Here is a 23,385-nt window from a genome sequence, read left to right as displayed (position 1 = left end):
AGGAAGGCTACTTACGGTTATCGAAAGCAAGGGTGTCCCCCTGCAGATAGGCCGTGATTGGTATCGAGGTCCTCACAAAAGGGGGAGAATTCACACAGCGATCAGCTTCGGAGATCCCCGTCTCACCCAGTTCAGCGGGCACTATGCACGATGGGGCACTGCGATCCGGGGGCTTTGACGTAGTAAAAGAAAGCTACTTTCAGCTAGCTTTCTTTAGCATTTCACGTGAAAATGCACCTCTCCTCACAGGCGCCAAAACCCAGGGAAAGCCTTCTTGTCAGCTGAGCTGGCAGTGCCAGGGCTGGAATTTTCCAGAACTTTCCAGAGTTGCTACAACAAAGTAACGTCTGGAAAACTGTTACCAAGGCAACAAATTTCAGTTTGTTTTTAAATTATGCACATAAAGAGGAGCCATAGCAACCATGTAATCCTCTGCAGTGTTAGCATATTTAGGAAAAAGGCTAATAGCCTGTTAGCACCCTTAGCACCTCAAACTGACTATGCAAGGAAAACAAATGCATAGATGGACTTGGTTTAGAAACCCAAAAGGACACATTGCATGATCTGTACTTCACATTAAGGAAATATATGAAATTCATTTTTTGTTTATTAACCTTCCAAATGTAGCCTTATATTTCAGATTTAGCTTCTGATTTCCAGTTTTTAAAGATAACAAAGTTTCAAGGAGTCTTTGTAGAAAGAGTTCAGATTCCAAAATGGCCTCCTTGTAATTTAGATTAGTGCCGAATAAATAAAAAGGAAGAGAGTTGAAGGGTGGGGAGGAAGAATTAAAGGATTGGTTGTCTCGAGTCCTAAATAAAAAATTGAAAGACTTTTGGCGGGCTCCTGTTTTTTTAATTATTTATTTTTATTTACTTTAGTTGAAAATGCTGGTTTAAACTCTGCAGATTGAGACTGAGGTGGAGGTTTTGCAGCCTGACTTAAACTGCAGATAGGGACTAAGGCAGAGGTTTTGCAGGCTGGGTTAAACTCTGCAGATGGAGAATGAGGTGGAGGTTTTGCTGGCTGGGTTAAACTCTGCAGATGGAGAATGAGGTGGAGGTTTTGCTGGCTGGGTTAAACTCTGCAGATGGAGACTGGGATGGAGGTTTTGCAGGCTGGGTTAAACTCTGCAGATGGAGAATGAGGTGGAGGTTTTGCTGGCTGGGTTATTTTCTATAGATAGGGACTGAGGCGGTGTTGTAGGCTGGTTAAAATTCTGCAGTCAGAGACTGGGGTTCAGGTTTTGCAAGCTGGTTTAAACTCTGCAGAACTGGACTAAGATGGTAGTTTTACAGCCTGATTTGAACTCTCCAGATAGGGACTGAGGTGGAGGTTTTGCAGCCTGATTTAAACTCTGCTGATGGAGACTGAGGTGGAGGTTATGCTGGCAGGTTTAAACTCAGCAGATGGAGACTGACATTTAACAATAGATGTAGACAATAGAAAGAAAAGAAAAAAATAACACTTGCAGCTATTCACATCACTCTTATTTCAACCATTAAACCAGAGTTCTTCTAACCAGCACAGATTAAACATCAGCATTAGATCAAGATTTCACTCTTATCGGTTTCTCACCCAAGCGCAGCACCTTATTAAAGCATCAAATGAAGAGTGGACGGGTTTTACTTTTAGACGTCTTGCAGTCCGGGCAAGGAAGCGGGGGAGGGACGCGCGGTGGAGGGGATAGGCAGTTCGGCTTCAGCTCGGTGCGGGTCCGTCTCACCGGGGTTCGTTCTCGGAAGAGTTTTAGATCAGTCTGACGCTACAGCAGACGAACTTGATGGGCTTTTAAAAATGGAGGAAGGCTACTTACGGTTATCGAAAGCAAGGGTGTCCCCCTGCAGATAGGCCGTGATTGGTATCGAGGTCCTCACAAAAGGGGGAGAATCCACACAGCGATCTGCTTCGGAGATCCCCGTCTCACCCAGTTCAGCGGGCACTATGCACGATGGGGCACTGCGATCCGGGGGCTTTGACGTAGTAAAAGAAAGCTACCGTATTTTCACGACTATAAGGCGCACCTAAACGTCTTTTTTTTCCCTCAAAATGTGGGGTGCGCCCTATGGTGCGGTGCGCCCTATCTGCGGACGTTGTTGAGACCACCATGAGTATGTGAGAACCTTAAAGGGGGAAGTGTGGGCGTGGCTTGTGTATAAAAGAACAGAACAATTTTTCCATCCAGACCAGGACTACAGTTGCTCAGCGAAGTCCGGCGGATTATGATGAAAAGCTGGCGAGCTTCCACTCTTTCTGCAGCAAACACATCGCTGACAAAGTCATCCAGCCAAGCCACATCACCAACATGGACGAGGTGCCGCTCACTTTCGACATCCCGGTGAATCACACCGTGGAGAAGAAGGGGACCAGCACTGTAGCGATACACACAACGGGGTATGAAAAGGTGTCGTTTACTGTTGTGCTTGGCTGCCACGCAAATGGACAGAAACTGCCGCCTATGGTGATTTTTAAAAGAAAGACTTTGCCTAAAGAGACTTTTCCAGCTGGAGTTGTTAATAAGGCGAATGAAAAAGGCTGGATGGACGAGGAGATGATGAAAGCTTGGCTGAGGGAGGTGTATGTAAGGAGACCAGGTGGTTTTTTCCACGCATCACCATCTCTGTTAATTTGTGACTCCATGTGTGCCCATCTCACAGCCGATGTGAAAAAAAAGGTCAAAGAAATGAACGCTGTGCTTGCTGTTATTCCGGGAGGTCTGACAAAGGAACTTCAACCGCTCGACATCGGTGTGAACCGGCCGTTCAAAGTAAGGCTGCGAGCGGCGTGGGAGCGATGGATGACAGACGGAGAGCACAGTTTCACTAAAAGTGGAAGGCAGCGCCGGGCAAGTTACGCCACCGTTTGCGGATGGATTGTAGATGCTTGGACTAACGTTTCTGCTGGGACTGTTGTTCGAGCTTTCGCAAAAGCCGGCATCATTTCCAAGGAGCCGCCCGGCACGGAAAGTGACTCTGACAGCGAAGAAGAAGGGGAAACCTGCATGTCTGATTTAGCGCAGCTGTTTAATTCAGAAACAGAGGATGAGGACTTTGAGGGGTTTGATTAATACTCTGTAATAAATACTTGAATAAAGCACAATCATACTCAGTTTTGCTCCCGCTCTATTTTTCTACCTGAAAACTTAATTTAACAGCAGCCTCTGGGCCGCGGCGCATCCGGGCTCACCTCCGCAGGTGTTTTTTCATCTAAATAATCTAAATCTTTTTAAGTGAGAAAGTCCACCTGAAAATTTAATCATTGCAGTCAGTTCATCCAGATTATTATCCTGCCTATGTTTTAAGTTAATTTATGCGTCAATAAACTGTATCAGAGGAGTAATCACAGCCCTGTGTCATCAGCGATGTGTCTCTCACGGCCGGTTCCCAGGTTTGAATAATACTTTGTAATAAATACACCTTGCAGCTTTATTTGCTGTGATCAGTGGGAATAAAGTAGTTTTAATATGTTTTTAAGTGGGAAAATCCACCTGAGAGGACATGTACCTGTATATAAAAAACGCGCCCTATAGTCCGGTGCGCCTTATGTGTGTGTTAAATACAGAAATGGCACACATAACTGAGACTGCGCCTTTTAGTCCGGTGCGCCTTATGGTCGTGAAAATACGGTACTTCCAGCTAGCTTTCTTTAGCATTTCACGTGAAAATGCGCCTCTTCTCACAGGCGCCAAAACCCAGGGAAAGCCTTCTTGTCAGCTGAGCTGGCAGTGCCAGGGCTGGAATTTTCCAGAACTTTCCAGAGTTGCTACAACAAATTAACATCTGGGAAACTGTTACCGAGGCACCAAATTTCAGTTTGTTTTTAAATTATGCACATAAAAAGGAGCCATAGCAACCACGGATTCCTCTGCAGTGTTAGCATATTTAGGAAAAAGGCTAATAGCCTGTTAGCACCCTTAGCACCTGAAACTGACTATGCAAGGAAAACAAATGCATAGATGGACTTGGTTTAGAAACCCAAAAGGACACATTACATGATCTGTACTTCACATTAAAGAAATATATGAAATTCATTTTTTGTTCATTAACCTTCCAAATGTAGTCTTATATTTCAGATTTAGCTTCAGATTTCCAGTTTTTAAAGATAACAAAGCTTCAAGAAGTCTGTGTAGAAAGAGTTCAGATTCCAAAATGGCCTCCCCGTAATTAAAGGATTTATTGTCTCGAATCCTACATAAAAAACTGAAAGATTTTTGAAGGGCTGCTTTTTATTTATTTATTTTTTTTTATTTTCCTTAGTTGAAAAAGCTTTCATCCAAATATGCCACATGTCAGCCCCCACCCTCCTCTGCTCTCTTGGATTGAAGGGGTCATCATTCTATGACCCCTTTAAACATTCAGCCCTCATATAGCGAGTCTGCACCCATAGGCTACAGTGGCATTTGGGTGGGTCGGTGTAATGGCGAACTACAAGACCCTTTACCCCACAGTGCCCCCTGGGCACTGAAAATGGCAGCAGTGCTCACCAATGGAATGGGTTAAATACAGAGTTAATTTTGTTGCGCTGTACCTGTGACAATGTAATGACAATAAAAAAAAAACAGACTGGAAGTACTGGTGGGGGAAACACGTGCATTCAAATGTTTGCTGCATCTTCATCACACAGACAGAAAATCACAATTTTGGAAAAAACAAAATTAATCCCTAAATGGAAGGTCCTATTTGAAATAGTTTTATTTCACTGGTTAGGTTTATTTTTAAGAAAATGGCGAATGTGTGATGTTCTGTTAACCATCGCCTGAGAGCTACAGCCGGGCTGCATGCGGCTGTGTTGCCATAGGAACGAGTGCTTTCTCTTTCCGTTGGAGGGAAGAGGGCGATCCACTCATGTTTTTACCCCTTCGTACAATCCAGGCGCCTTCCAGAGCTTTGTGTGACTTTAATACAATGTTTAGTGGTTCGGGATTCAGTCAGAGTGGCCAATGATTGGCCATCTGACCTAATTTCAACCCTGATGCTCAGATCTACGAAGGGACTTGAACGCACCGTGAAATGACAAACAGAAAGTAAAACCGAACTTCTCGGGACTCTTTCACGAAACGAGCTGAGCTCTGGGTTTATGCTCCAGCTGTTACAGAAGATCCCTGCAGCGGGTCCGACCCAGGATGAGGTCAGTATCGGGCTGGTTCTGTTTGGGCCTCTTTTCTTGTCTCAGGTCTGTAAATAAACCTCCAGTCCGCATTAGAACCACAGACCGCAAAGGAGGAGCATCAGGTTCTTCTGATCAACTCTCTGTAGGTTCCGGTTCCCTCAGACGCATTAGTTTTTCGCATAAAAAACTCTCTGGTAATATTTGTGAAATGACTTTAACCTCGGAGCCATTGCTCTGAGTCTAGATCCAAGAATCCAGCAGGCCCTATGACGTCAGAGACGTTTCTTTCAGTAGATGGAAGGCTCTGAAACAAACCCGTGGAGGAAGACCACCATCACAGACATCCCAAGTTCCAAAAACTCATTTCAGGGGGGGGGGGGGGGGGGGGGGGGGGGGGGACAACAACAACACACACACACACACACACACCGGGGACAACGGACCCGCACCGTGCCCCATATATACACACTTAAGGCCAGCAACTTTTCATCAACTGTTCATTAACAGTAATTTCTTAAACACTAAACAGAACAGTATTGGTATTTTATTTTTAATTCCTTCAATCTTGTAGTGTTGAACATCAGTTGTGCTTTCTGTTTTTTATGGGACTTCAGCAAACAATTGCACCTCGCCAAGGTGTCATCATTCCTCCACCATGGCCGGTTCTAGATGGGGGCCAACAGGGGCCAATGCTCCTGTAGATCATGTCCTGGCCCCTGTACTGAAGACATAATACTCAAAAGAAATTCTAATGATGATATGCGCTGGAACAGACATGGTTGCTGATAGGTCCTTTGGATCTATTTCATTCTTTTTCTTTACAAGTTTTACTAATTATTCAAAAACAGTAAGGTGATAGCTTCAGTGGTATTGAGATAGGATCCCAGTTTTCATCTGCTAAATTTTTTTTTAATAGAAAAACATGCTCTAATTTTTACAGATGAATTTAACAGTTTTTCTTGAATTCTAATCTAAATTTGATAGAAAACGGCAGTTTTAAATTAAATTAAGTCAAAAATACTTAAAATTCCTAAATTATAAATGTATATTGACCTCATAAGAAATAGAATTTATATTTAACCTTATTGAAAAGAACTTTCACTTCATGCAGCTCTCTTAATATATTTAAATCCATTGCCCTGTTTTTTATTTCATGCTTTTCTGGGCCCCTATGAAAACATGCTGCCTCCCTACTGGCCCCCTGGTACATTTGGTCTAGAACCGGCACTGTTCCTCACCTTCACTAGACGTGGATATACTTTAGTATATTCTACTGTAAAATTAGTCCTATATTTTAGTTTTTTACTCGAGGATTCAACCTCTGCCTTTTCACAGGATGCACAGCTTTGAGTGGTAACTATGAGACTGTCAGACAATAACCAGAGAAACTTATCAGACTGATCCAATCAGCTCTCTGACAACCAGTAACCTGGAACGCTGGTTGAACAGAGCATTGCTTTGGACAGATACGCTGCACAGGATTCACCAGCAGCCTCCTTCCCACACCACGCACTCTCTTGTTGTGTCTGTGCAATTGAAGTAGTTCTTATCCGCACATGATTTATGAATTATTGTTTTGCCTGCCCACTCTCACTAGCATTAAAAAGCACCACCTCGAAGAGTCTAAAATCCAGGATAATTTATCCTACTCATCAATCCGTGAACAACTATCGATATCAGAGAGACTCCTGGAACTTCCGGGAGACTTGGGATGTCTGCATCATCGTCATCATTATGATAATCAGGGAGGGAAGATTGAAGGAAGGAGGGGGAAGTTATAATAATAATTATGTTACATTTTATTTTAATGGTCTCTCAGGACACCTGGCCACCGACCAACAACACAATCAAAATATATGCCGTCACACAAGATACTGAAAACAGTGGAGGTCTGCAGTCTGGAAATGAGGATTCCATAGCCTTTATTTAGGAAGGAAGGAAGGAAGGAAGGAAGGAAGGAAGGAAGGGGAGAAGGAAAGAAGGGGAGAAGGAAGGAAGGAAGGAAGGAAGGAAGGAGGGAAGGAGGGAAGGAAGGAAGGAAGGAAGGAAGGAAGGAAAAGGGGGAGAAGGAAGGAGGAGAGGGAAAGAAGGGGAGAAGGAAGGAAAGGAAGGAAGGAAGGAAGGAAGGAAGGAAGCAAGCAAGCAAGCAAGCAAGGAAGGAAGGAAGGAAGCAAGCAAGCAAGATGACTGCTAGCATCCATCTTTTTTATTTATATCCAGTATTGAACCACAGCCTGCGCTATGTTATTCAAACTATACAAACTAGCTGTGTGTCTAGATACGGCCCAGGTAGTGAGTAAGTGGGAGCAAGTTTGTGCAACTACGGAGGGACATGAGGGCGAAAAAGAGCAGGGATCCAGGTGGAAAAAGGGTCCCAGCATTCTCGTGCACCTCGCTCTTCTAGCTGGTCCATCTTCACCAGTCGTTTCCCACAGTGGCGGTCATTCAAACAAAACAAGCCAATAACATACCAAACAGGAAATACACATGGTGTAGAGCGGATGTAGATTTGAACAATCAGAGGCCTCCTGTCTGTGATCACCTACAGTTTTAGAGAGGTGCACCAGAGTGTCTACGGAGGGGCGGGGGTACATTTGCGTTCACTGCGACCCACGCAGATGACCTGTTTTCTGAGTAAAAATCAGCCTATAGTCCTTGGGTAGTAGAGCAGCAGAGTAGAAGTCTCCTCTTCTACCTGGATAGAGTTCTACTGTATAGCCATGAGGACAAAGGGCGGGAAGAGGAAGTAGAATCTTAGGTATTTGGATTGAGCCAAAGTTCTCAAAGCTCCTCAGACCTTCAGAACTCCGGGTGGAGCAGATGTTAGAAGGTGTAGGAACCAAAGAGAGGTGATCACCACCTTGGGTTTTAGGTTCTGCTGGATCTCTTGAGAGGAGCTGGGTCCAGATATCCTAGACAAGACAAGATCAGTTTACCTGTGTAGCACAATTCAGTACAGAGACAATTCAAACCAGAAGGTGACGATAAAAATGTATTAAATAAGGTAGTAAAGCAAATAAAACAGTTGGACCAAAACCTAATAATAACAAATCTGTTATGTAACGAGGTGCTGATCCATTCAGTGATTTATAGACTAACAGAAGGATTTTAAATCTTATAAAATTCTTTGAGCTACAGGGAGCCAGTGGAAGGACTTTTTAGGCAAACGTATGTAGACACTGTTGCAGTAATTAATTCCACTAAAGATAAATGAATGAATGACTTTTCCTAGATCCTGCTTGGACATTAGTCCTTTAATCGAAGCATCCGATACGTGTGTACACTCTAGAGCAGAAGGTGGCGGTACTGCGACCAAAGCCAACCACTAGTAGTAAACAAGAAGAAGAAGAAGCGAAGCAGCGTAGCTGGGTGTAGCAGAAAAAAATCAGTAATTGTGGAGAATTGTGTGGGTATGGCGAGTGGGAAAGAACAGGAGTTGGAAGACGCGCCAGCAGCACTTTATACTGTAGGTCTGCTGTATGGGACGACTTTGCATTTAGAGTGACCTACGATGACGGCGGAAAGAAAGTTGTGGATAAAAGTGCAACAGTGTGCAAGCAATGTGCAACACGGTTTGTTTATGCTAACAGCAAAACAACCAACATGTCAGGCTAACAATCAACATATACCGAACCATAAACCGTGACCACGAAACCGTGAACCGAACCGAACCGTGGATTTTGTGAACCGTTCCACATCTAGTAGTAGCTGAAGCTGTTAGCTAACTCTGTATCTCTTCTTCTTTTGTGAGAGGATTATTACCTCAGTTTGGTTTTTATTCAGTTATAGAAAATTATGGTGCATCCATGTATTGATCTGTTCTAAGCATCAAGTCAAAGTCACCTGGTGACGTTGGGATGTCCTAAATGTCTGAAGTTTTCCAGTTAAGCCGGGCGTACACTGTGCACTTTTTTCAATCGTTGCACACAACTACTGCTCACACTATACAACTAAACCGCAGGGTTTAGTCGTACACTGTGAGTTCACAGCTCACGATGTATGTGCAGCATGACGCTCTCATGCGATCTACCTGCTCACACTGTACGGCTACAAACCACGTCAGACTCCGCAGTGAGTTTCACTAGTGAAACGTGCTGCTTTGGCAATTGCAAACTTGTGCTGAAAGCCCTAAAAAGAAAAGGTGACAACATATTTGGACAAAGACATGGCTGAGCAAAAGGTGGTACGGTCTCTCAATTTTACAGGCAGAACTCCATTTCACTCATTGCACCCCCGCCATACTTCTGTGTTTACATCTGAGAGGAAGAAGAAAAAGAAAAATCCTTGTTTGCGCATGCGCACTGAGAGATTTGCCCACGATGGTAAAAAAGATCATACATGTTTGATTTTCTCCTGACCTTACGATTCCTCATCGGGAGGTGGTCATGAGAGGCTGATCGCCCCTCATAACCCCCTGTACACTACACAACTCACGACGCACGATTAGGCTGAAAGTTGGCCTGATTAAAAGATTCTCGCAAGACTGGAAAATCGCCGTGAAAATTGCATCGTGTATGCCCGGCTTTAGGCTGGTTTTGTTCTTTGTATTTCTGTTGTGTCATGAACATCGTGATCCTCCGTTCTGATGACCAACTTTCTACCCCTCAGGTGGACATGGATCCAGAACCAGAGGCTGATCTCACCGTGGTTCTCCTGGGGAACTCCGGGGTGGGGAAGAGCGCGTCCGGAAACACCATCTTAGGACGGGATGCATTCCAGTCCAAAACTTCCTTCTGTCCCGGCACCGTCCCCATCAGAACCGAGGTGGGACGAGTGTTTGGGAAGTGGCTCCAAGTCGTGGACACGGCCGGAATCCTAGAGTTTGAGGAGCAGATCCAGTCCCACTGCGAGAAGCTTCTTCAGACCTTCAGACCGGTTCTGTTCCTGCTGGTTCTGAAGGTGGACCGGTTTACGACGGAGCAGAGGGAGTCGCTGGAGGCGGCTATCAGGGTGGTTGGAGATGGAGCCTTCAGCTGCTGCTTCCTGCTCTTCACCCACGGAGACAGCCTAAGGAAGACCTCCCTGCAGGACTTCATCTTCCAGGACCAGCAGAGCTCTCTCCCAGAGGTGGCCAGAAGGTTCTGCAACCGGGTCCACCTGTTCAACAACCAGAACCGCGAGGGATGGCAGGTCCAGGAGCTGCTGGAGAAGGCTGGACTCCTGGAGGTTCCTGCAGCAGCTGGTCCTGATGTGGATCGGGTCGGAAACCCTGACAGATCCGTCAGGCTGACCGAGAGGAGGATCATCCTGGTCGGACCTGCTGGGTCCGGGAAGAGTTCTGCTGGGAACGTTCTGCTTGGGTTCCGCCAGTTTGAGCCTGACTGTGACTTCCATGGAACTGGACGACCTGCGGAGAGCGGTTCTGTGGAGCTGGACGGGATCCGACTCACCGTGGTGGATTCTTCTGGACCTTCAGATGAAGATCTGACCCTTGACCGGCTGGTGCAGAAGATCCGGTCCAGCATGGTGCTGGCAGAACCAGGACCTCACGTGTTGGTGATTGTGGTGAAGATCGGCCGGGTGTCCGCCTCTGACTCGCGGCTTTTCCGGCTCTTGACCCGCTCATTGGACAGGAACCTCTCCAAGCACGGCGTGGTTCTGTTCACCCACGGAGACGCTCTGGGAGGCCGAAGTGTTCAGGACCAGGTCGGGTCCAGCGGCTGTGTCTTGGATCTGTTGTCCCGCTGTGAAGGGAGACACTGCGTCTTGGACAGTACCAGAACTGGGGACCATCTGCAGGTGGAGCGGTTCCTCCGCCTCATAGAACAGACAATCCAGAAGAACTCAGGGTGTCACTGCAGCCCAGACAGCATCAGAACCGACCCAGAACCAGGACACGCCGTCTTTAGCAGAACCTGGACCAGCTGGTCCAGAAGGGCCCGGCCTGCTGGGCCTAGCCTGCTGAAGGTTCTGTCAGTACTGGTTCTGCTCCTCAATAATCCGACCTATCGGTACCTTTACTGATCCCCTCCTGCTTCATCCAGACTTTAGACACGATACCACGCCCAGGTTCTGTTTCCGGACACATCTTGGCTGGGCCAAGATCCAGAGTCTGAACAAGAGACAGCCAGATCGGTACCAGCCCAGCCTGTGAACTCTGTGGGTCAGCTGAGGTTCTGTTGGATGTCTCACTGGTTCAGAGCTTTGGAGCCATGTGTCCGGTTCTGATGGATTGTTCATGGCATCAAACATGGTTCGGTAGGACCCTAACCTTATGCCCTGTTCTGGGGATCAGAACACCGAACAACAGGGGGACCGGTTTGAGGGCAGAAGTTCTGAGACTGGATCAAAACCGGATTCAGGATGCTCAGAAAAACGACACACTGTAACCATAGCAACGCTTACAGTAAACTTTTACTGATGAAGACTTTAGATTAGGGGGAACCAATTAAAAATCTGTGGGGTCCAAATAAAGACAACAACAACCAGTTAAAGTCCAGAGACATTTTTAATTATAATCTGTTACTTTAAACAGAATTTAACACTGAAATAAAATTAGGTTTTGATGCATCCATGTTATACATTGAATTTTTATATAAAAAAAACATTTTTCCATTTTAAAATCTAAAGTGTTTTTTGAAATAGAGAACAACAATCGTTCAGTTTGTTATGTAGACAATTTCCTGATTCACATATTTTATAAAACACCTGAAATGACTGTTGTTACTTTTTTCTTTCTTTTTAAGGCTTAATGAGAGCAGTGGGCTTTAGGTTGCCCTGCAAGGCATTAAACCTGGGATTGAATGGCGACAAAGCCATTCTGAAGCACATATAAAGGTGCTAATTTTGAGCCTGGATCGATATTTATTCTTGATTATGTTCACAGCAGCAGGTTGAGCCAAACATACTCAAAATGTTCAGGCATATCATTGAGCGCGCCATTTTGCTTGTCTTTCATCAGTTCACCGCTGCTCTTCCAGCAGTCCGCACTTTCTCGGCTCTCTTTTTCTCATCATCTTCTCCTTCTCTCCCATCGCTGGTTTGCCACAAGTTTGCCTGCTGTGTCTAAAAGTAGCAGCAGCAGCAACCCAGACTGACAGCAGCTCATTGGCTCATTTGTATCTCTTGTAGCCTGGTGCCGGACACTCCAGAGGGCTTTACCATATTAACAATAGAAGAGGAGCAAGTGAAGTTAGACACTGTCGTCGTGCATGTAAGTCATGTGTCGACATGCAGTAATTTATAAATGTTTCAAATCAGGTTGGGTCCGGATTAGCCAGCAGGTGGGTCTGGACTCGGACCGCGCTTGGCTAATCCGTGACCTCTGCTTTAGCTTAACGATGGTGAATTAATGATGGTCTCAGAAGGTCCAGCTGAGTCCATGGGTGTAGATCTGTGAGGATCTGAACATCTACAAAACCTCAGGTGACCTTCCACTTCCAAACACATCAGGGCGTCTGGGCGGTTCTGGTCCAGGTTCTGGGCAAATACAGATAAGAACTCCTTCATCAGGAATAGGGTTGTAAATATTAATCGTTTTGTATCAATCCAACAGCCGACGATCCGTTGCATTTACACGCCCGCAAGAGTAGCAAATCATGTTCTTTTTTTCCCCTCCGGTCTATTTTTATTCATTTGCTCCTGGGTGTAATTCTGACTCCCATGCTCCGGCGGTGCTAAACCTATTTTGCCCTCCTACCTCGCTTCCTGGTTATACTCCTCCAGCTGTGTGTCACAGTGAGCTTGATGGAGACATTTTTGATATATGCCCAATATTGAAGCGTGGTCCGTGCCATACACTATGGGTCTAGATAAAGCCGAGGCGGTGAGGAAGTGGGGGCGAGTTTTTCCGACAATGGAGGGACATGATGGCGAAAAAAAGCAGGGATCCAGGTGGTAAAAGGGTCCCAGCGTTCTCGCGCACTTCGCTCTTCTAGCTGGTTGTTTTCCGCAATTTCGGTCAAAAAAACAAAACAAGCCGGCCTCCTGTCTGCGGCACTGTCTGTGGTCAGTTACAATTTGGGAGAGATGCAGCAGAGTGTCTGCAGAGGGGGCGGGGACGTCTTTTTGTTCACTGCGACACTTACGCAGACGACCTGGTTTCGAAGTATAAATCAGCCTTAAGAGAGCGAGGAATATATCCAAGGCAATCGCATTCTTCATATGTACGGACATACTCCCTATTGCGTTGTGGAGAACGAAGGCTTCCGATACCTGCTTGACACTCTGAAGCCAAGGTATTGAATTGCACTCATTGCGCTGATTTTGTGCAGCATTTTTTGATGCAATGCCTTTCAGAATCTATAACGCAGGGACATTATTATTTTTCATTGAATGAGGTTTTAATAGGCCTAGGTGGAGTACAACTTTCTACTTCTGTTATTTGCTGTTGTTTTTCAAATAAAATTCATAACGATATTACAGCTTTCATTGATTTATTTCAAATTTGAAACATTGTCTAGCCTGTGGGGTAAAAAAAAAATAAAAAAATGAACCAATTAATCGAATCGTATCGTGGTGTATTCTTGAGTATCGAAAATAATCTAATCGTTGGGTCATGAAATCAATACTGAAACGAATCGCCATGATGGATGTGATTTACACCCCTAATCAGGAACCGCCTCCTTCAGAGAAACCTATCCATCAGAGCCTCTTCAAAGAATAGCTCCTAAAGGAAGGGTCTTCATCTATGCTCCAAAAACTGGAAGGAACTGGTCTGAAAGTCACTCCTTGTTCAGGAATCAGTTCCTCTGAGATTTTTTAGGGTTCAGATGATGAAACCAGGCTGAATTCTGGTAAGGTTTGAATTTTTTCATCCTTGTCCTAAATGCATCTATTATGACTTCAAACCACCTAACTAAATCAGAAATTTTGATGTAATATATTTGGGGGGGGTTTTCCAAAACGGTCAAAGGCTGAACCAAGACACTGTATTTTTTCTAAATGATCTGTGTAAAATGTGTCCACAACCTGAATCCTTTTAGAGAAAGGTGAAAATATTCAGAGGCATCTTAATCACTCTCTAAAAATAACTCGGCATCATCAGCAAACAGTCTGCTCCTATATTACTGCATTCAAATGTTATTTAATGGCATCTCGGCTTGTTCTTGAATTGAAGGGCTGATCTTTGCATAATTAGAACAATAGAGGGGAAAGCAGGTCTGACCAGTCCTACCTCGAAGCGGACCCAACCAATCAGGATTTCTCTGGGTCTACCCTGTTTACAGTTACAGTCTACAACTATTGGTATCGGTGGTACCACCAAGGTGGTTATTAACTCGCTAACTCAACCCAGATTTAACTAATCATAAATCTGTGAATGCCACTGTTCTCTATTTATTCACTGGATTGCTGATTGCCCATTGGTAGTACAAGGTTGAAGTCAAGCCACCGGTCACCATATTGGTACTCCCTAGTTAGACCGGTCACAATCGGTCTGCGCCAGGTGACGTCAATGTTTACCTCGGGTGCGGTGCATTGTGGGAAAACCACCATATTAGGTGGAAAGTCGAGATAACCCACACGCGGCTGTTCTTTCGGCATAATTATTTACCAGAAATGACACGATCGTGTTGTGTGAGAGGCTGCCAGTCCCGGTGTCGTGCCAAAGTAGTTATCCCTGCGAAAATTTGTATCCCCTCGTCGGGAGCGCGCACGGAGTAGGAAGAACAACCCGAGTTAACTCCGCTTCAATTCCAACGTGCAGAACTTGAAATTTGAAAAGTTTTACATGTATGAAAGTTGAGCTTTACTGTTTTATTTTTTACTTCACGTGTATTAGCAGAATATCGCCAGTGATATTGATCTAAAACTAATAATAAAACACAAACGTTTGCTTGAAAGCTGGTCGCTGACAGCAGTGTCTACTCCTCCCTCTGAAAGCAAACAGATCCTTGTTCTTTTCCACACGTTCATTAAAAATAACTCTCATTGTTTCACAGTGTCCAAATGTTCTCATCTCATTGAAAACTGTTGTAAACCATATACTTGTAATAAAAATGAAATAGAAAATGGAGTGCACGTGTAATCATTAAAGACTATATGCAGAAGGAAAATAATTTTTTCCTGGATGAAATTTAGTACTTAAATCTATATCTGTGTTTATATTAACGTACAATGTATCTAAGTTGTACTATCCTTTATAAACAGTTTGTCTTCTAACATCAGCCGTTTTATTTCATCCCATTTTGCCAGAACTGGCAGGATGGGATGAAATAAAACCTGCGGTAATCTGTTCCCCCTGTCTAAATCAGACAAAAAAGGTCCCAGTTTTTCAATTTTTGGCTTATAAACATCTTTTATGATGACAACTAACCCCTGAAACTTTGGAGTTGATTGACCTTTATTTCTTAAAGTTACAAGGGGGGAACAAATTATAGCAGGCCACCTGCCATAATCTGTTCCGCCTGTCTAAATCAGACAAAAAAGGTCCCAGCTTTTTCATTTTTGGCTTATGTACATCTGTTATGATGACAACTAACCCCTGAAACTTTGGATGTGATTGACCTTTATTTCTAAAAGTTATAAGGGGGGAACAAATTATAGCAGGCCACCTGCCATAATCTGTTCCGCCTATCTAAATCAGGCAAAAAAGGTCCCAGCTTTTTCATTTTTGGCTTATGTACATCTGTTATGATGACAACTAACCCCTGAAACTTTGGATGTGATTGACCTTTATTTCTAAAAGTTATAAGGGGGGAACAAATTATAGCAGGCCACCTGCTATCTGTTCTCCCTGTCTAAATAAGGCCAAAAAGGCCCCAGCTTTTTCATTTTTGGCTTATAAACATCTGTTATGATGACAACTAACTCCTGAAACTTTGGATGTGATGGACCTTTATTTCTTAAAGTTATAAGGGGGGAATAAGCATTTTGGCTTATAAGATTCTTTTATGATGCTTATAAGCCAAAAATGAAAAAGCTGGGGCCTTTTTTGTCTGATTTAGACAGGCGGAACAGATTATGGCAGGTGGCCTGCTATAATTTGTTCCCCCCTTGTAACTTTAAGAAATAAAGGTCAATCAACTCCAAAGTTTCAGGGGTTAGTTGTCATCATAAAAGATGTTTATAAGCCAAAAATTGAAAAACTGGGACCTTTTTTGTCTGATTTAGACAGGGGGAACAGATTACCGCAGGTTTTATTTCATCCCTTCCTGCCAGTTCTGGCAAAATGGGATGAAATAAAACGGCTGATGTTAGAAGACAAACTGTTTATAAAGGATAGTACAACTTAGATACATTGTACGTTAATATAAACACAGATATAGATTTAAGTACTAAATTTCAACCAGGAAAAAATTATTTTCCTTCTGCATATAGTCTTTAATGATTACACGTGCACTCCATTTTCTATTTCATTTTTATTACAAGTATATGGTTTACAACAGTTTTCAATGAGATGAGAACATTTGGACACTGTGAAACAATGAGAGATTTTTTTAATGAACGTGTGGAAAAGAATAAGGAGCTGTTTGCTTTCAGAGGGAGGAGTAGACACTGCTGTCAGCAACCAGCTTTCAAGCAAACGTTTGTGTTTTATTATTAGTTTTAGATCAATATCACTGGCGATATTCTGCTAAAACATGTGAGGGGATAAAAATTTTCGCAGGGATAACTACCTTGGCACGACACCGTACGGTTATTTCGCATTATGCTTACTTTTTTCCATATAGTCAGAGAAACAAACTCAACCCTTTAGTCCTTCGTTTAGCTATACTGCGGTTGTTTACAATACGCCTTTTCCACCAAAAATGGCGTCTTAGCAACAAATGTCACGTGACTGACGGAGACCGATGTAAACAATATGTGCTCTACAGCATCAAACAACGATTATGTTCAGGGGGACGTAAGACTTTTAAAATAAAGATAAATTAATCACTTTGACACACACTTGCTGTTTCATAGCATCAGTCGATTACTTTATCTTGAAAAAACAAATGGAACATCAAATAGTAGTCTGTATGAAGTCAAAGTCTAAATCATGTCATATGACATATTATACAAATCAATTTACAACAAAACAAATGTGTTAATGGAGCACAATAATACAAATGTGCCAAAACTGCGAAATTGATGATGTACATGTAATATACATGTATTTATGACATTGTTGTGGTAGTTACATATTGCATATAATTTCAAGATTTCACATCAAGACTGAATTACAAGTGCATGTTTGTTAATGCTATAGAATTTTTCAATTTTCAAATTGTGCATGCATGTCATATACTTTTATGCTGTGTCTATGCATGAGCATTTAAATCTACCTTTAAATTTACAATACAGCTAAATTAATGAACCAATTTAATAACTCCACAGAGCTTAAGCACATATATTTCAGCCCATGACTTTTTCAAATGAGAAATGCAACAAGCACTACAAAAACTTCAGTTTCATCCACTCAATAAAGAATTACCACATTGACATTTCACTGTATATTACTTTCTATTTACTCTACTTTCTATTTTATAATGTTAGACAAAATGTCAATGGCTACCTCAGTCAATCTCTTAGAGTCAGTCCAAGATAGCCAAGAAAGTGAGATGACACTAATGATAAGCTACATACTGTACTATAGGATATAGCTGCGTACATATGGATTTTCTTGGTTAGTTCATCCACTGACTGAGAAATAACCTGTGAAACATCTTCCCACAGCCAGAAAACTGCTTGTTTTTGAAGCCAAATGCTACACATGTAAGTATTTCTATGGCGCATCTCTGTGGGAGTGGGGAGTACCAATATGGCGGCATTTGGCTTAACTTTTTTCGGGCTATCAGGAATCCATTGAAAAAATAGAGATCAGTGGTGAACACTCACGTATAAAGGGGTACGTTCAAGGTAACAGAACAATCAGAGCCACGAGTGCCGAAGGGAGAGCGCCATATTTCTCCTGAGAGGAACAAAAACTCATCTTGCAGAAATACAAAGAGGAAACAAGCCAAACATGGTAGTGGCATGAAAGAGATGCCAGATGTGGCAAAGGATTGCTTTTAAAATGGTGAAAGTCCACAAATGCAGCCCTAAATACACATATATACCTGAACATCTTTTTTTTTTACTCTAATGAAACTTTGGAGCTTTTCTATTCCAGTCTCGCCCAGACTCTCTGCTCTACATGATCATCATATTTTCACAGAAACATTACAGCTTTCTTAGTCTGTTTTTGTCATGATAGAAAAGAACGACTCAGGATCAGAGCAACCACGGAGACAGACAGTTAGTTTTAACTGGTTTATTGTAAAGTGCTGGTAGACAGGTGATGACTGGTTTGGTATCTTCTGGCCTGCTTGGAGGGCGAAGGAGGTGGTCAGAAACAGCCTGTGGCAGTAAGAATGTGGAGAGCTCAAAACTCACAGAGTGGGAGGCTTGCCCGGAGCCAGGGGGGGTGAAGTCTGTGGTCCGGTGCAATCCAGCGGTTCCCTCAGTCTCTCTTGTGCAGATGGTTTTTGAGGGTGGACAGGCAGGCGATCAGAGGAGTCCAGCTCCCTGGCTTGTGATTTCTCTGGCTTGGATTTCAGGTTCTAAGGAGGAAAAGACAGAGACAAAATATCAGGTCTGGTTCGGATGAAACTCGGAAAGTTTTGTTGGGTCATGTACCACGCTGGAAGCGAGAAAGAACTGACGCCCTCCTCCTGGTCTCTGCTCCTTAAGAAGGGCTGAAATCAGCAGTGATGAGGAGCACCTGCCAGTCCACCCTGCAGAGAAGAGAGAGAGAGAGAGAGACAACCCATCCCTGAACCCAGGCCTGGAGCATGACAGCACCCCCCCTCTAACGGACGCCCCCTGGCGGCCGTCCAGTGGAGGAGGCCTCGAAGGCTGAGATGAGGCCGGGATCCAAAATGAACGAACGAGGAACCCAGGACCGCTCCTCAGGGCCGTACCCCGCCCAATCCACCAGAAACTGGAAGCCGCGGCCACGACGCCTGGAAGCCACTATGCGTCGAACCGTGAAGGCAGGGTGACCATCCACAATCCGGGCGGGTGGAGGGGGTCTGGAAGGAGGGCATAACGGGCTAGAGGTGACAGGTCTAATTTGAGACACATGAAAAGTAGGGTGTACACGAAGGTGAGGCGGAAGCCTGAGCCGGACTGCTGTAGGACTGATGATGCGGGCGATCTTAAAGGGACCGAGGAAGTTAGGGGCCAGTTTCTTTGACACAGCCTTTAGGGGAAAATTCCTAGAAGACAACCACACCTCTTGTCCAGGGAAATAGATAGGCGCCGGGATGCGTTTGCGGTCAGCAAACTTCTTGTTTCGAATGGAGGTACATTCAAGGGCGGCTTTGGTCTGATCCCAGACTTTGCGGCACTGCTGAAGGTATGACCTGACGGATGGAAAAGTTGGATCAGGGAAGGAAGAGGGAAGGAGTGTGGGCCGATAGCCTAGGGATGCCTCAAAGGGGGACAATCCAGTGGCTGCTGAAATGTGCGAGTTATGTGAGTACTCCACCCATGCAAGGAGCTGACTCCAGGAGGAGGGGTTGTGGGAGCAGACACAACGGAGGGTGTTCTCCAACTCTTGATTCAGCCTTTCGCACTGACCATTAGACTGGGGATGGAATCCAGATGTAAGTGAGACCTTAGCCCCCAGGCACTGACAGAAACAACGCCAAACTTGGGAAACAAACTGTGGGCCACGGTCAGACACAATTTCCGTCGGCAAGCCATGGAGTCTAAACACATGGTCGAACAAAAGTCTGGCAGTCTGGTGAGCAGATGGAAGTTTGTTCAGTGGTATCAGATGGCATGCCTTGGAGAACCTGTCGATGACGGTGAGGATGACCGTCTTGTGATTGGATGGGGGTAGACCAGTGACGAAATCCAGGGCTATGTGTGACCACGGACGACTAGGCGTGGGTAGAGGTTGGAGGAGGCCAGAAGGTGGTCTGCTGGAACATTTGTTGCGGGCACAGACAGGACAGGCAGAAACAAACTCAAAAACATCCCTGTTTAGGGACGGCCACCAGAAATATCGTCTGATGAAGGCGATGGTGCGACTGGAGCCAGGGTGACCAGAGAACCTAGATGAATGCCCCCACCGGATTACCTGGGAACGGACAGCAGAAGGGACATAGAGTCGGCGAGGAGGGCCGCCTCCAGGATCAGGTTCATTCTCCAGCGCCCGTTGAATCTGTTTCTCCAATCCCCAGGCGATTGCCCCAATGACGCAGGATTTGGGGATGATGGTCTCTGGATCAGTGGAATCAGGGGCGGCAGGAAACAGTCGGGACAGTCCATCTGGTTTAACGTTTTTGGAGCCAGGGCGGTAGGTGATGGTAAAATGGAAACGTGAAAAAAAAAGTGCCCAACGGCTCTGACGAGAGTTCAGGCGTTTAGCAGACTGGATGTAGGAAAGGTTCTTATGATCTGTCCAGATAATAATTGGCAACTCTGTCCCCTCCAACCAGTGGCGCCACTCCTCCAGAGCCAGTTTAATGGCCAGCAGCTCACGATCTCCCACATCGTAGTTTTTCTCGGCTGGAGTGAAACGCCTAGAAAAGAAAGCACAGGGATGGAGCTTGCCATCAGAGACAGACATCTGGGACAGGATGGCCCCGACCCCGGTATCCGAGGCATCGACCTCCATGGTGAACTGGGCCAAAGGATCAGGGTAAACCAGGATGGGGGCTTTTGTGAACCTCTCCTTGAGGAAACGAAAAGCCTGATCGGCTCCAGGAGACCAAGTAAAGATTGTCTTGGTGGAAGTGAGGGCTGAGAGGGGCGAGGCAATGACACTATAGTCCTTGATAAACACTCTGTAGAAATTGGCAAACCCAAGGAAGCGTTGGAGGTCCTTTCGGGTCTTGGGTGTGGGCCAGTCGACCACAGCTTTGACTTTGGCTGGATCCGTCTTCACCTGTCCACCCTCAAAGATGAAGCCGAGGAAACTTATGGACTCACGGTGGAACTCACATTTTTCTGCCTTGACAAATAAACGGTTCTCTAGGAGCCGCTGGAGGACCTGGCGGACGTGCTGCCGATGTTGTTTGGGGTCTCTAGAGAAAATGAGGATGTCGTCTATGTAGACAAACACAAAATGATTAATGAAGTCTCTGAGTACATCATTTATGAGGGCTTGGAAGACAGCTGGGGCATTAGTTAGGCCGAAAGGCATGACCAGATACTCGAAGTGGCCTATCGGTGTCTTGAAAGCCGTCTTCCACTCATCTCCCTCCCTGATACGGACCAGATGATAAGCGTTGCGGAGGTCCAGTTTGGTGAAGATTGTGGCTCCACGTACTGTATCAAAGGCTGAAGCCAGAAGGGGTAAGGAATATTTGTTTTTGATAGTTATCTGATTGAGGCCTCTGTAATCTATGCAGGGACGTAGTGTTTTATCTCTCTTTTGGACAAAGAAAAAACCTGCCCCAACAGGGGAGGATGATGGACGAATAATGCCCGCTTTCAGTGACTCTGCTATATATCTCTCCATAGCTCCCTGTTCAGAATGAGACAGTTTATAAAGACGGGCTGACGGCAGGGGAGCCCCTGGGAGGAGATCGATGGAACAATCGTAGGGACGATGAGGGGGAGGCTTAGAGCTAGATCCTTGCTAAACACACGCCGGAGGCAAAGATAATCAGATGGAACTTGGGACAGATCAGGAGGAACCTCTGGGGAAACAGGGTCTACTGAAGAACGGGGAAGGGCTGACTGCAGACACGAAGCCAGACAACTGGTGCTCCATGTTTCAATTCGTGACTCCCTCCAATTAATTAGAGGGTTATGGGCTGCCAACCACGAATAGCCCAAAACAACAGGAGAGTGTTTGGTGGGAAATACAAAAAAAGAGAGGTCTTCATGATGATTACCAGAAGAAATGAATTTAAGGGGAAGTGTCTGATGGGTAATGGTGACTAGGGGGCTGCCGTCCAAAGCAACTACTGAGACTGGAGATGGTAACAAACGAACAGGTATGTGAAGTCTGTTAACCAAGGCTGGATCAATAAGATTCTGCTCTGAGCCTGAATCTATGAGGGCTGAGACCGGATGTTGTGACTCTTGGAAACAAATAACAGATTGTAAAAGAAACCAGGGAGCGGGGGTCTCAGAACACGCGCCCGCCAGTATCCCCTGGACTACTGGCGGGCTGGATCTTTTGGGCGGACGGGACAGTCAAAACGAAAATGCCCAGAGGTGCCACAGTAGAGGCACTGTTTAGCCCTCATACACCTGTCTCTTTCTTCCGGGGACAGGTGAGCCCTGCCTAGTTGCATGGGTTCGTCCAACGGTTGGCTCTCTGGGAGAGCCGAACGGTAACTAGGAGGCGTGACCGAGGAGGGAGGGGCGAGGCGTTGCGCTGGAAGAGGGTCCTGTCCCCGTCTCTCACGGGCTCTTTCACGGAGCCGATCGTCCACCCGAATGGCTAGACCAATCAGTTCCTCTAGGTCTGATGGTTTGTCTCGGGTGGCTAATTCATCTTTTAATTTTTCGGTGAGTCCATTAAGAAACGCCGCTTTAAGAGCTAGGGCGTTTCAACCTGTCTGAGAAGCCAGGGTCCGGAACTCGACCGCAAAGTAGGCTACCGAGCGGCCTCTCTGTTTCAGAGACCACAGTCTCTTAGCAGCCTCCTCCTCGCTTAACGAGGAGGAGAACGTTCTTTTGAACCGAGCGAGGAAGTCAGCATAACTAAGACTGAGGATGCTCGTTTCATCAATAAATGACTCCGCCCAACTCAAGGCTCTATCTCTGAGGAGACCGACAACATAGGAAATCCTCCCAGCGTCATCTGGAAAAGACTGGGGGGAACGACAGAAAACTAAGGAGCACTGCAATAAGAAACCCCTGGACTTACTCAGCTCACCAAAGAAAGGTTCTGGAGAAGGCGCGGACACCCCGACACCAGAGGTCGAAGGCGGCGCGATATCAGCGGGAGGTTGGACAGCTTGGGGAGAAGGAGAGGTAGGTTGATTCATGCTTAATTGTCCTCTTAGGTCCTGAATCTCGTGAGTCAGTAAACTCATGGCTTGACAAAGTTGTGCCTGCTGTTGGCTCATAGATTGTAATAGAGCCTCATGCTGTCCTAGCAATAACCCCTGGTGGGAAACTGCGCTCCGAAGTTGCGCCCCTGAGTCAGGCTGGTCAGTTCTTTCTGTCATGATAGAAAAGAACGACTCAGGATCAGAGCAACCACGGAGACAGACAGTTAGTTTTAACTGGTTTATTGTAAAGTGCTGGTAGACAGGTGATGACTGGTTTGGTATCTTCTGGCCTGCTTGGAGGGTGAAGGAGGTGGTCAGAAACAGCCTGTGGCAGTAAGAATGTGGAGAGCTCAAAACTCACAGAGTGGGAGGCTTGCCCCGAGCGATGGGGGGGTGGAGTCTGTGGTCCGGT

General features: G+C 45.4%; 1 protein-coding gene across 1 annotated transcript; it reads left to right on the top strand.

The window, feature by feature from the left end:
* The first annotated feature begins 4,811 nt into the window (after positions 1-4,811).
* Positions 4,812-11,574, top strand: LOC119785591 (GTPase IMAP family member 8-like). The gene is made up of 2 exons (XM_038288318.1): positions 4,812-5,127; positions 9,718-11,574. Exons 1-2 carry the CDS (start codon positions 5,077-5,079, stop codon positions 11,071-11,073), a joined length of 1,407 nt encoding a protein of 468 aa, XP_038144246.1. The 5' UTR covers positions 4,812-5,076; the 3' UTR covers positions 11,074-11,574.
* Positions 11,575-23,385: the final 11,811 nt, after the last annotated feature.

The sequence above is a fragment of the Cyprinodon tularosa genome, unplaced genomic scaffold (genome assembly GCF_016077235.1).
Source record: "Cyprinodon tularosa strain WSP-4 unplaced genomic scaffold, ASM1607723v1 ctg251, whole genome shotgun sequence".
Lineage (NCBI taxonomy): Eukaryota > Metazoa > Chordata > Actinopteri > Cyprinodontiformes > Cyprinodontidae > Cyprinodon > Cyprinodon tularosa.
This window is presented reverse-complemented; position numbering and strand designations above follow the sequence as displayed.

What these genes read in the sequence shown, in the direction of transcription:
- LOC119785591 (XM_038288318.1), top strand. Translation starts at nt 5,077, where the DNA reads ATGCTCCAGCTGTTACAGAAGATCCCTGCAGCGGGTCCGACCCAGGAT. An exon ending in CGGGTCCGACCCAGGATGAG is followed by an intron (nt 5,128 to 9,717) that starts GTCAGTATCGGG and finishes TCTACCCCTCAG; the next exon opens with GTGGACATGGATCCAGAACC.